This window comes from Merops nubicus, unplaced genomic scaffold (genome assembly GCF_000691845.1).
Source record: "Merops nubicus isolate BGI_N331 unplaced genomic scaffold, ASM69184v1 scaffold935, whole genome shotgun sequence".
Lineage (NCBI taxonomy): Eukaryota > Metazoa > Chordata > Aves > Coraciiformes > Meropidae > Merops > Merops nubicus.
Window position 1 is genome coordinate 2,914 of NW_008608736.1, and position 13,116 is coordinate 16,029.

Here is a 13,116-nt window from a genome sequence, read left to right on the forward strand (position 1 = left end):
AAAGGGTTGCATAGCACTGGAACAAGGTGCTCAGGCAAGTGGGTGAGTCACTGTGCCTGGAGGTATTTAAAAGACATGATGTGGCACTCAAGGACATGGTTTTGTGGTGACCTAGTAGTGTTAGGTTAACGGTTGGACCCAAAGATCTTAAAGGTCTTCTCCAACCTTAACAATTCAGTGTTTCTAAGTTTCTTTAACATGCCTTTTCTTTCTTATAAAATGTCTTAGGCTGGAAGGGTCATCTGGTCCAACCTCCCTACACAGGTAGGGACATCTCTGCCTAGGTCAGGTCATCCAGGGCCCTATCAAGCCTGACCTTGAACGACTCCAGGGTTGGGGCCTCCACTGCGCTGCCTCTCTGGGCAGCACATTCCAATGATCTATTACTCTTCTATTAAAGATTTCTTTTTTCTAATATTGAGTCTAAATCTATCCTTTCCTAGTTTAAAACTATTACTCCTTGTCCTGTCATTACAAACCCTATTGAATAGACCTTCCCCCACCTTCATGGAGACCCCTTCAGGTGCTGGAAGGTCACTATAAGGTCCCTCCAGGGCCTTCTCTTCTCCAGGCTGACCAGCCTGAACTCCCTCAGGCTGTCCTCATAGGAGAGATGCTCCAGCCCCTTGATCATTTTGGTGGCCCTCCTCTGGACATGCTCCAATATGTCTACATCCTTCTTCCGCTGGGGGCTCCAGAACTGGATGCAGTACTCCAGGTGAGGTCTCACCAGAGCAGAATCACCTCTCTTGATCTGCTGTCCACAGTTCTTTTGATGCAACCCAGGATGTGATTTGCTTTCTGAGCTGCAATTTCACACTGGTGGCTCATGTCCAGTTTTTCATCCACCAGCACTCCCAAGTCCCTTTCCTCAGGACTGCTCTCCAGTAAACCTTTTATAAAAGCCGAAATTCCCCAATTGTTCACCCTGCTTATAAAAAGTCAGGCAACTAGGCCCAGTATTTTGACATTGATTTTGAAACAAAATATACAGAGATTTCAAACAGAAACTGCAGAGCAGTACACCTGAGTAAGAAAAACACTTTTGGGAAGGAGGAATCAGACATAGAGGCCAACGAGCCCTCCGCTGGTCTAGCAAGCCTGAGGGATTTGTGCATTCAACCAAGGAAACAAACCAAACCTTGCCATCTAATACTACACATGTAGAAGGGCTACTTTTTGATCAGATCAAAATAATTTTGCAGAAACTGCAACAAATGGAAGTACTTTGCCATTTACTAAACCCTTTACCTAGTAAGAAAATCCATCACAACAGGCTATTTCACTCTTAAAAACACTGTGCCATCAACACCAGCATCTTTAGACATAAGAATATGAGCTCCCATCTGGCAGATACCATCTGGAGCCCTGGGAATCATATCCAGTTCCCACACCATGTTAGTCAATCCCACAGCACTTTACAAGGAAGAAAAGCACCGTTCCTGCTTGCACGGAGGTGGATCAATTGCAAGCTTTTCTCTGGGCTACAGTGCTTCAAGTTTCCCTTTTTAATTTTTTTTTTTTTCTTTTTTAGCTTGATCTATCATTTATTTGAAATGAGAACCCAGAGTGCTTTCATAGAAGCTGAAATGAATTTTAGGAAACAGAAGTTTTCCATCTGAACTTCAAGAGGATCTGATGTTACCCAAGCTGACAGCTGAGATTGTCCCAATAGGCAGGAGCAGGAGCGAAGCTCAAAGCTTCTGCAGCTCTTTCCAGTTCCTGCTGAGATGAAGATACCACCAAAGACTTCTACCTCAGCCACCGCACACCCTCTCAAGTTTTGTCACAGCTACAAGCTGGGAGAAGAGCAGAACACTATCAGGCAGAAACTGCCTACAAATGGGATACATCTGAAACAGATACAACCCCCCCAGCGCCTAGTCAGGATATTTTCTCCACAAAACAAACCACAGCTCCTTGAGCTAGTGGAGACACGGTTTCACCAGTCTACAGAGGAAAAAGTAGCCCTGTTTGACCCTGCAATGTTTTGATCCAGGAACCATACAGCTGTACTTTTATGGTCTTGTGCTGCAGCTTTTAAGGTGCAGCAAGTCTGTGCAGTAAGACTTCATTTTGGGGAAGGTACTGCAGAACAAATTTGGGGCCCACGTTTAGAGGCCTCTGTCAGCAGAGTAGACACATCTTACTAGAAGCAGCTAAATCCAAAAATTGAATACACAGTGGTATTTTGAGAAGAAATTCTAAACAGGAAGAGAAGGACACCAACAGTAAGGAAAACTCTGATGTTGGAGAAAGCTCCTCCAAGAGGAAAGGAGGACAATCTTTTAATAGTGCAAGAGCCTACCTGAGGCAAGTAAATAAGATGATAATTTTCAGTTAAAGGAAAAATGTTCTTCTAGTTACATTTGAAATCATGGCAACATATGCTGAGTCCTGAACCTACTCTATTGTTAAGAAAATATCAAGCAGTTTTGAAGAGAACTGGACCATATATCTCAAATTCCCACGAATCCTGTAAATCTGTTTGTGCTGGGCTCATAGAATTTACTTGCAATGCCAAAAGCTTTTTTTGTAGGTATTAATATTTGGTTTATTCCCTTTGACAGTAATTGCTTTTTAATTGATTTGCAATTAATTCAATACACTAATGAACAATTAGTACTCCTAATAATAAATAATAAACAAATACTGTTTACATTTGAGTATTTTCTTCCGCCAATACTACTTCAATACTTATTACTTCAAACCAGTTACTTCAATACTACTGTGGGGAGGAGTATTGAAGAAAGCACAACTGTTTGGTTGGGTTTTGTTTTTTTTTTTTTTTTTTTTTTTTTTTTTGGTGGTGGTTTTGTCGGCTTTTTGTTGTTGTTTTTTGTTTGTTTGTTTTCAGGACAGAAGGATCAACACAGAATGATAATGAAATGACAACCTGAAATTATACCTGTTTTGGTATAGGAAAGGACAATGACCAAAAACCTCTGCACAATTCACTAACTACAGAAGATATCTCATTTATTTGATCAGTTAATTTAAAATTAATAACATTTGTTGATTTTTTGCATATGTATGCAGCACATTCAGCAAAATGTTATGTAACTTGTAACTTTAAAGTGTTGCGTTATTACTATCAAAATGACACAAAGTGAGGAGAGAAAAGGAAAAAAAGCAAATAGCAGTCATCATTTTTACCATCATAAAGTTAAAAATTAGAATTCTAAATAATTGTATAACAAGCTGTAAAGTTCTTTAAATGTGAATACACTGCATTTTTATGGATAGTCAGAAAAAAGAGCCAAATATAATGTAAAACCTGTATCTAGTTGCAATTCTGTATTTGAAGGGTTACAAATTGAGAATTAACCTTCAACAAAAAACTGTCTACCACTAACAATAACCGATCACTTAAATCAATGCTTTCACCGGTATCGCTTCGAATCAGCAACTTCATATAAACTTGATATGCACACTTCAAACAAAGCATAGGAACTGCAAAGTTCCAGACAATAAAATGCAAACCGTAGAATAAGGGGTTTAAGATTCTTTATAAAGCACTCCGTACTGAAGAAGTAGGCAGAACACCAGCTGCTTTGGAATTCTTGTTTAGCCTGTGTATTTCTCAAGCTCCTGGGTAAAAAAACGAAAGGATTTCAGAATCCTATATACTAGTAGTATAAATACTCCTACTATAGGCCCCAAAGAAGCTGTGAACTCTGTAGAAGACTTGCACATAGACAAATTACCCCCACTTTCTCATAAGGAACAGGTAAGAGAAGCTAGCCAAGCTCTGGAATTACCATTTCCTGGTGACAGGGAACACCCACAGCAACAGGGATGTCTGATTTTTCCTAGAACCACAAATAGACAGAAACTGAATATTGCCCAAACCCAGTAATAAAAATCTCAACAAGACAGTTACATATAAAAAGGTAATTTAAATTTAAATTTAGCATCAGTTTAGCCACCACAGTCTTGAACTACAATTAAGTTGTTTTGCAAAAAGTTATCATTCACAATGTAAATGGCTTTTGAGACTGAGAAGACAAACAGTTGTAATTTGTGAAACAGTACCATCAAGCACAGACTACATTCCTTCATTTGCTCCTCAGTGCACCATATGAGGGCTTCCAGGAATATCTGTCTTTTTTTAACCTTCTGAGAAGTCACAGCCTGGCAATCTTAAACTGCCTCACCTAGGACACTGACAGCAGCATATTACAGGATTATGTTTTCTACTCACAACCCTAAATTTAGAGGAATTCTGAAACAAGCTTGGCCATTTATGTATAGAGAGGCACAGCTCAAGGCAAACGATACCACAGCAGTCAAAACGCAAATAAAAGAAGGTGTGTAGAAGAAAGTAAGTGAAAAGAGAAATGATAACTGAAAGAGAGGGTAAAGACAACTTTCTTCCTCCTGAGCTCCCCACCCCTTATTTCTGCCCTTCTGAAGGCATTCTCCAATCAGGTGATTATAGGACTCACTTTAATATGCAATCTGAAATAGAAACAAAGTCTTTTGTATAAAGTGTATGACCTATGTATCTTCATTACAATATTCCACTTCAAAGGCAGAGCTATGCAAGTAGCCATCACCTGAAGAATACTTCCATACGAACCACCACGAGTTACATTATAGCCTTGTATTTAGACTTGAAATGAGAGCAAAAGATGGTAACTGTCAACACATTTCAAATATTTCCTAGTATACCTGCAGAGGCCACTCAGTCTTGTGACCAGCAGCCATACTCAGGCAGGATGGTTGCTATCTGTGACTTAAGTTTATGTACCCAAAGCACATTATTTCACAGGCCCTTCCTGGCTGAAAAAAAAACTTACATCTTGGTAATTGTTCAACAAAAATAACCCAAGCATCAAAGCCTCCTATTTGTCTGGTACTGTGATTACAGAGTAGCAATGGGGTAATATTAATTGATCGATCTACCACCTACCCCAAAAAATCACAGTTAAATATATTACGAATCAAGAGCTTAGCATATCAAAGTTCAGAAATATCATACCGATTCAAAAGAGTCACAGCCTATCAGTATAAAGGAAGTATATAAAACTATTTTATTGACCACTGTTCACCAGTATTTACAATAAAGTAAACAATATACAGTTTGGTAACATTCAAAGTACTACAAAGTTATTTTTCACCTGCTCTTCTTGAGACTAAGTGATCCCAAATACTAAAAAGAATGATACTACAGGTTTAGAGGGCTAGGTCTGGGTAAAGAAGATACATGCACATCAATAGTATAGAAGACTACAAAACATCTGCGAGTTTGTTTAGACATTCAGTATGATTCTGTCATAACTATGGAAGTTTATGAATGTTTTATAAAAGCTTTTACCTAATATGGAGGAAGTAGTAGTATCAAATGCTCTCTTGCGATAAATGAAGCAAGTTGCAGAAAGCTTTTATTTACTTGCTGTTGATGCAAAACATACTACTTCAAAAAAATATCAAATTTGATTCTTGTTAGAACATATGCCTCTCACATTGCTCATAAATCAAATTTCAGGTTTTAATATTAACGTATATAAAAAAGCAATGCAAACAATTATTGTGCTTCATCTTCTGGGCAAGAATGCCAAGTTAGTCGCTCTTCATAAAAAGCAATTACAATCTGAGGACACTTCACGTTAGCTTCTTTGGCCAGCACCAGATCTGCCTCATCAGAGTCTTTCCTGATGTAGAAGAGAGTGGGATTTAAGAAAATGCATAATTATAAATTCAGTCAATTTTGCAGCTCTTGACAGGTCATAAGTTCTGAAAGGAACATCAGCTAGAAATCAGTTTTCGCTACACCTTTCACTCTAACTACCAAGAATTTCTAACCTAATGTCAACATTTCACAGCTGCATATTCCTTCCCTTCCCATTTTTTTTTTTCTGCTTGAAAGGGAAAGCCATATGCGAAGGGAACGATTTGTACAGTTACCTACCACAGCATGCAATGAAAGAAGTAAAACTTTGCTAATTTTGTCTTTTAAAGCAGAATCAAAATTTCAAAGTTAGGCTTTTAAAAATCAACAGCATCAGTGGTGTTTGCATACAAATTATATTTACTGTTATGCAAGTAGCTTGCTGTATTTCATACTGCTATTTCTCAATGCTGTCTTGGGACAATAAACTTTCCAGTCGGACATGCTCGAGAATCCAATTTAAAGTGTATGCTGCATTCACAAGCCAGTTTTGTGTTTACGTATTCATATTAATGTTTGTCACCTACAATCAGTTATGAAAAATCAACAGCAACTGAACAAAAGAAATGCTTCTTTTTGTACATTTTCTTTTTGTTTAATTTTGCCAATTACCACTACAGAAATCCAAATAGTCACGATCGGTATTTTGCAAAATGTATAGAGAATTTGAAGACGTAGAAGTGAAAATCTTTCAAGGCATTTGTCTTCATCAGTGCAGGCACATCACATGGCAAATAATTTCTCTGGAAATCACTCAGTTTGATTCCATTAAAAAAAAAATTCACGCCCTTCTTGAAGGATGTGGGCAGCTATCATTCTTTTCATCCCACCACCATAGGAAATCTGACCCCCAGCAAACGTTAGTTAAATCTCTTGTATTCTCTAAGCTACAAGAAAGTACTGATTTCATCCTGCTTGTTCAAAAGGCAAGTCTTTCTGTCAACACTGTAGCTCCTGAAGCTGGTCCCCACCTACTGTCCCAACAACACAAACACATCCCATCACTTTCTCCCTCTTACTAGCCCATAATGATAAACCTCTCCTTCATATTATTTATTCTTCATCTCAACCTCATATTCCTCCACTACTTGCTTCCACTTGGTTGCAGGCAGAGCAGCTGGCACTATGGATGGTTAAATGGTTGGCTATCCAGCAGCTGGCTTCTGCTTACTGAATGTAAAGCTGGATCTCTGACAGCCATTTCCTCAGCAAGAACGTGACCAAGATCCAGCTTTTTCCACACAAATGCCCATTTTTCCATATTTTATCAAAATCTACCTTTCAAATTTCTGCTGTAGAACTGAACCAACAGAAAGTAAAGTTATTTGGGGTTTTTGAAGGAAGAGGGATTAAGTACTAACTGATTACAAAAGCCTCATTTTTTCTAAGAATATGAGGTTAATAAGTAGATTACCAGCTTCTCTGTCTTACTCTTGAAATGAAGCTGTCTCATTAGCCTAAATGTAGATGTTTGCCATTCCTTAATATGGACAAGAACTGTGGATGTAAGACTTACCATTTCATGAGGAACATAAGCTCTCCGCTGCTATCTGTAGCCCCGATTATCCGCTCAGGATCAAGACCCCTTGCAAACCCTCTTGGTTTATCAACCTATTGAGTAAGTTAGAAGATTGTTATCTAGTTTAAGATTAAATTGTTTTGACATTAGAGATACCTCTATACATTCTTGTGTGTGCGTATATACGTGCGTGTATCAGAACAAAAAATATAGCCCTACATAATTATAAAAGCTATAATTACATATAACTGTTTGAAAATTATGTTAGCTTTACCATATCATGACCGATCTTCAGGTCAAGACATTTAAATGTAAAGTAACAACGAAGGATTTTTACATCAATGTTTCTAGCATTTATTTCTGCAAACTCAATAGATGAAACAAGGAATCTAAAGATCCTTCTAGTAGATAAACAAGTGTGGCCAGTAAAAGTAACAAGAGGCAAAGCAAAAATGCATTCCTGTAAGTGGGAAAACCACATCCTTTTCAGCAAAACAACAAGCTTGGACTGGCTTAAGTCAATCATGAAGCTGCACCCTTGGGGAATACCTCAACCCTTTACTGAGAACAACCACTGCAGCATCCTCACTGAGACTGCACTGGTGGTAAGGATTATCATGGCTTTTTCCTGTATTAGCTCCTCTAGGTTCACAGTAGGAACTGAGGAGTACATCATTATATAGGCATTATTTTGTGTTTACCAGCACTAAATTTTTCAAGTTGTTTGTTCATTTAAAGTGTAGAAACCCAGCCCTTTAAGAAAAGGTAGGCTTTCTTCAGTCACTCTTTCTATCCCTCTCCACCAACACATCTGGTCCTAATCTAAGTAACTGACTGGTATTCACATTTTGGTATCTTGCCATTCACCTATTTAAAATCATATACTAAATATGAAAGCCAAAATGGAACTTCATCTTCGTTCCAGTCATAAGCCTCTTGCTCTAATACAAAGTGACCACTTCAGATCATTCCTAAGTAACACTTAGCCAGTCTTACTTTCAATTATTCAGTAAGCATTTTGGGACAATGCAAGAACTTTTAACATTCTCATTAACCACCGTGAAGGATTACCTTTTTCAACCACAGTTCCAGATGCTGTGTGAAACTTACAGTTTTATACCTACGTTTGGTCTTATTCTCAAAGTCACAAAAGGATTTGGGGGGGACAGGGAGGAGAAATGCGGGAAAAACAATGCACATGAACACATACTTACAGAATCACGTTTTTTCTTCGATTTACTATCATCAGATTCACTGTCTGACAAAGATTTTCTTTTGGCACCATCTGTTTTTTCTTTACCAGCTTTCTGAGAGTTCAGAAAAGCTTCAATTAGCTCTGGACAATCTAAGTTTTCTTCAGGTTCCCATGTGTTGTCAGCACTGAAACATACACACATTTATGTAAAACTAGGACAAGAAGAAAAACTTAAAACTAGCAATTTTTTTTTTTTTCATCATGTAAGTCAGGTTTCTTAAACCCAAGGATGCTTACCTTGCCATCTTTAGTAACCTTCATGTACTGTATTGGATGATTGAAAGAAATATGCGCTGCTATTGTTGAAAAACAATATTCTTAAGCCGGAGATACAGAATAAGCAGCTCTATTAACTCCTATATCTGGGCAGGCTCATAGGAGTCACAACAAGCCAATTTCCACTCCACCAAAACCTACATGTCCATTTAAACTGACTCACTTCCCTGGTTCCTCTCAAGATTTTCCATGCAAACGAACTACACGATACAAGCCCCTAAGGCTTACAGAGAAGAGAAGGCACACAACGCTCACTGCAAGCAGAGTTACGTATATATGTCTAAGCTCCCGTGCATGAGGAATACTCTCCAAAGTTGAGCACTGAGCTCAACTATACCTAGAACTTATCTTCCTCCTTCAGCTGACCACAGGAGGTAATGTGGTCAAAGGTTTCACGTCCAGAGCTGGGTGCTGCGAATGTTCCAGAGAGCTTGCATTTTGTTAAACAAAATGTTAAGAAGTCCATAAAGTCCATAAACGTTCCCTACAACAACTAAGCACCTCATCACAAGTCCTCACGCACAAATACTGCCACAGTGCTCCAGCACAAGCAGGATGCCTCCAAACTACTTCCAGTTACTAAAACATATTTTTGTAACTTCAGATCAGACCCTTGAATACTAAGCACGATGTGGTTTGCATTGCTGCACTTACCATTACCCAAATTTCAGGTGTTAGAATGCAGAATGTTGCAATGCAATCATTTTGGGAGGTATGCAACGATAACATGACTGCACATGTAACCACTTATTTTCAAATGCTAGGTGCATCACCTTTTCTCAGTTAGTAGTCTGCTAGATGTGTCACGGGAGAGAGGGAGGGGGCACAACTATGCGCCTTCTTTAACAACCAACTTTTAAAGTCTATTACAGGGTTTTCTTGTGCTTCCCTAAGTCCTGGAAAAGAAACTCAAAAGATACCTTTTGGGTATACCTAGTGAAGGCAACCATGCTACAGAATCTGTTATGCAAATTCACCTAATTTGAGAGCAGTTCAGAAGAATGAATAATAAACAATCTGCTTCACATTCATCACTTCAGAGCTGCCCTCGGTTTAAATCCCTGCAAAATTTCTCACTCAGAAGTAACATTCCTTCCACCATATATATAACAACTGTCAGACTAGCTTACCTTGACAGATAATAATGCACAAGCTAAATCAAAGAATCGTGGTAAAAGAAAAATCACGAACATGGTAGAAAGTTCAGTACTTGGCACAAACACTAAGCTACCTATCTTCTACTTTATTTTCGTACTTGACTGCCCCACTTGAATAGGCGTTTATGGAGGTCCTTCCCTTGAGGTTCTTTAAAACACCTCTCTATCACCCAATCCCCTCTACGTAGCCATTTCAAATAAAAGGTTAGTATTTAGCATTCTGTCAGGAAAAAAAAAAAATAGGTAATGCCTTACTCTGTAAATCCTTTCCACTTCAAGTAGTATTCCACCTTTCCATTTACAACACGTCTGTCGAGGACTTTCTCCACAACAAATTCTTCAGGCTCTGCCTCTTCAACTTTTTTACCTTTGCCATTCTGTTTCTTTCCCATTTTGTGCTACAAAAGAAATTAAGAATGAAATTATTCATTCTTTTGTTTTACACAGTTACTCCACTGGCCAAATCCAACTTTGCTTAGTAAACAGCAAAGAATCATGTACTTATCCACACTAAAGCCAGAAGCTCAGACTCCTTTTACATTAGGGCATGCGGTCAGGTAACCCGAGCAAGACATGTTAATGTTTTGGGTTTTTTTTCAGTTCTTTAATGACATACCCAACACCAGTTTTTAAAAAGGTGAAAGTTTTTTGTCCATACACTTAAGTGTCTCTACTTTCCTTATAAATTTCTCAGTGCTACATGCTTAAAAATTTATGAAGCTTCTGAAAGTTAACTCTATGCCTGTAAAAAGGCAGAGGGCGAGAAACAGCATAAGGCAGAAGTAAAGTAATATAAGGGAACTGTGAAAATGTGCAAATAGAAAAGGGATGGTACTGAAAAAAGGTGGTTACTACCGTTAAAAAAAAAAAAAAAAAAAAGCTGATGGGAACAAAGTTTACAATGTATTGCTGCAAGAAGCAAAATACTCAACAATAACCTGTAACTACTGAACAGGATGCATGCTAGGAGCATTCCACTACTGCAGTCCCTTTCTCAGCCAGCACCAGTGTGACTTAGATTCAAACAGACGTCACAAAGGTGCAAAATTAAAGACATCTACACTTAAGTACAGCACTTAACATGTAAATGAAACTTTGCTAACTTAAAAAACTTTTTAAGTGTTCTAAGTTTACATTTGAAACTTCAAATATTCTTTAAGTTCTTAAAATAAATATTACATCCACATCATCCTCAAGGCATTGCCAGTTTAATAAGGCACAATTAAATGGTAATAGAAGGACACATTTAATGATTTCCTTGTCTGTAATCTCAAAAAGGTTGGAACGAGCCTGTTATGTTGTTTTACAGCATTTCTGGAGCACGAGCAGAACGAAAGCAGTTTGCTTGCAGTTTTGGACTGCACCTTGTAAGGAAACTTAAAGTGGCAGCCATGAACTAACAGGAGCAGAATGAATCTCCTAGAACATACAGTCATGCAGCACCCTAAGCCAAAGCAGACAGAACTAACCGCTCACTAACGCACTTCCTACAGAACAGAAAACAGACAAAAATCACAGAGGACCTCTATTTGCCTGATGGCCTTTCTCTAGTCCTCCCTCTAGAATTAATGTGGGTTAGTCTGAGAATATTGCAAAGCGATTTTGAAATTGTTAGATTTCTGGACTTTGAAGAATTTTGCCTTGATGTGAAAGGTAAAAAACCAAAATGTGTATCAGACACAAGAAATACTCTTATTCTTGTGATCTGAAGATTTGAAGCCGACTCTTTCTTTACAAAGCCCTGTCTTTATGCCCCTTATTTTTAATTATTAATCTTTTCCCTCCCTCATCAAAATAGCTTTACTCTGGTTAGTAACGCAAAAACTGAAGGTGCAAAGAATGAAAAGAAGGAAAAGTTTCCACTTTCTCTTTCAAACAGCAAGTTTCTGTACATGATTACATCTCATGTGACATTTGGTTTGATTTAGAAACACAGAAAAGAAACTATCTAATAGAATATGTATTTCCAGTTAGGTTTTAACTGCCTGCATATTCCAGGTGTATTTTGACCACAGCACTCATGTCTGAAAAGTGTCAACTTAGGCACATGGGCTTTTCTTGCCTCCACAGGAAAAAAAAGGTAAGACTGAAATTGAAAGAAAATAAAACCATGAAGATGTCCAACGCTTCTATGAAGGCAGCTTCTTCCAAGAAATGGCAAGTGTGAAAAATAGAGATGAGGGAAAGGAACAAACAAAAAAAGAAGAGGGGGGGAAGGGGAGCAGGGAAGACACAGACTCACTATACCATAGTAATAACATTATAATTACTGGTGATGAGGCAAGCAGGCTACAAGTGGGGAACATCTCCATCTGTGTTCTCCGTTGGACTAAAATTCTTTGATTCAATGGAAGATTGTTTTCTGGTACTCTTTTCGGCTTCACTAATTCTTGTCACTTAAAGATAAATATTTCGGATTTCTGTATCAAAGCAACTTTTTTTTTTTTTTTTTACTTTCTAAGACTTAAGTATCTATATAATCTTCCACAGAAGAAAATTAATGTCATGAGGCTCTGTATTTTTTTTTCTTCAAGTGCAGTAAAAAATAACAAAATCCAAAGTACGATGCTTTTTGGTTTAATATTAGAGATTTGATAAGGTCTTGTGTGCATCAGCACTGCTTTCCAAACTCTTGAGCCTTCCCAACCTATTAAAATAATACTTGATTGCAGAACCTGCAGAAATACTGAACATTTGTTAAAAACCTGTACATTCTGAGATTACACAAGCCAATGTAAATCTTGGCCCACAAGTGAATGTGGTACCTGGCTGAAATTACAGGATGCTAAACATCCACCAGACTCATAAAGTTGCCTTCACTAGGGTTACATGTTGTAAGCTGCACCTTGGGCATCACTTAATGCTCATCTCTGGCTCACTTCCCTTTCTGCATTCAGAAGTCACATATGACAGATGCAGATCCAGGGATATCACCCTTTGAGGGGCAAGATTAAAATGCTGACAGGACACTGTGGTGAAGGGTTTTAACATACGAAAGGTATCAACATTGGAATTACAGTCCCAAAGCTTCACTATCCCTTAATACATTTAGGTTTTGCATGCAAATACATAATATGAAGCAGAATTAGTTATGGTTCCCATGGGAACCATAACTGATTTTCCTGACCTGTGCAGCAAAATTCTAAACAACATCAGAAGATTAATAATACTGCATTCACAGATTCTTTCCTCGCCCTGTGGCACCCCCTCCCCAGCCTGCCTAACTGCCTCTTTC

General features: G+C 38.2%; 1 protein-coding gene across 2 annotated transcripts in view; it reads right to left on the reverse strand.

Moving 5' to 3' along the window:
- Nucleotides 1-5,020: 5,020 nt before the first annotated feature.
- Nucleotides 5,021-13,116, reverse strand: part of CBX3 (chromobox homolog 3) — a 9,173-nt gene continuing 1,077 nt past the window's right edge. The window contains exons 2-6 of one of the 2 annotated variants that reach the window (XM_008940322.1): nt 12,152-12,301; nt 10,137-10,279; nt 8,408-8,573; nt 7,191-7,285; nt 5,021-5,657 (exon numbers count right to left, since the gene is read on the reverse strand). In XM_008940322.1, coding sequence (XP_008938570.1) covers nt 5,531-5,657; nt 7,191-7,285; nt 8,408-8,573; nt 10,137-10,279; nt 12,152-12,193 — 573 coding nt within the window. In that variant the 5' untranslated portion in view covers nt 12,194-12,301 and the 3' untranslated portion in view covers nt 5,021-5,530. The remainder of the gene's footprint in view (nt 5,658-7,190; nt 7,286-8,407; nt 8,574-10,136; nt 10,280-12,151; nt 12,302-13,116) is intronic. The other variant, XM_008940323.1, reaches the window with a different exon arrangement.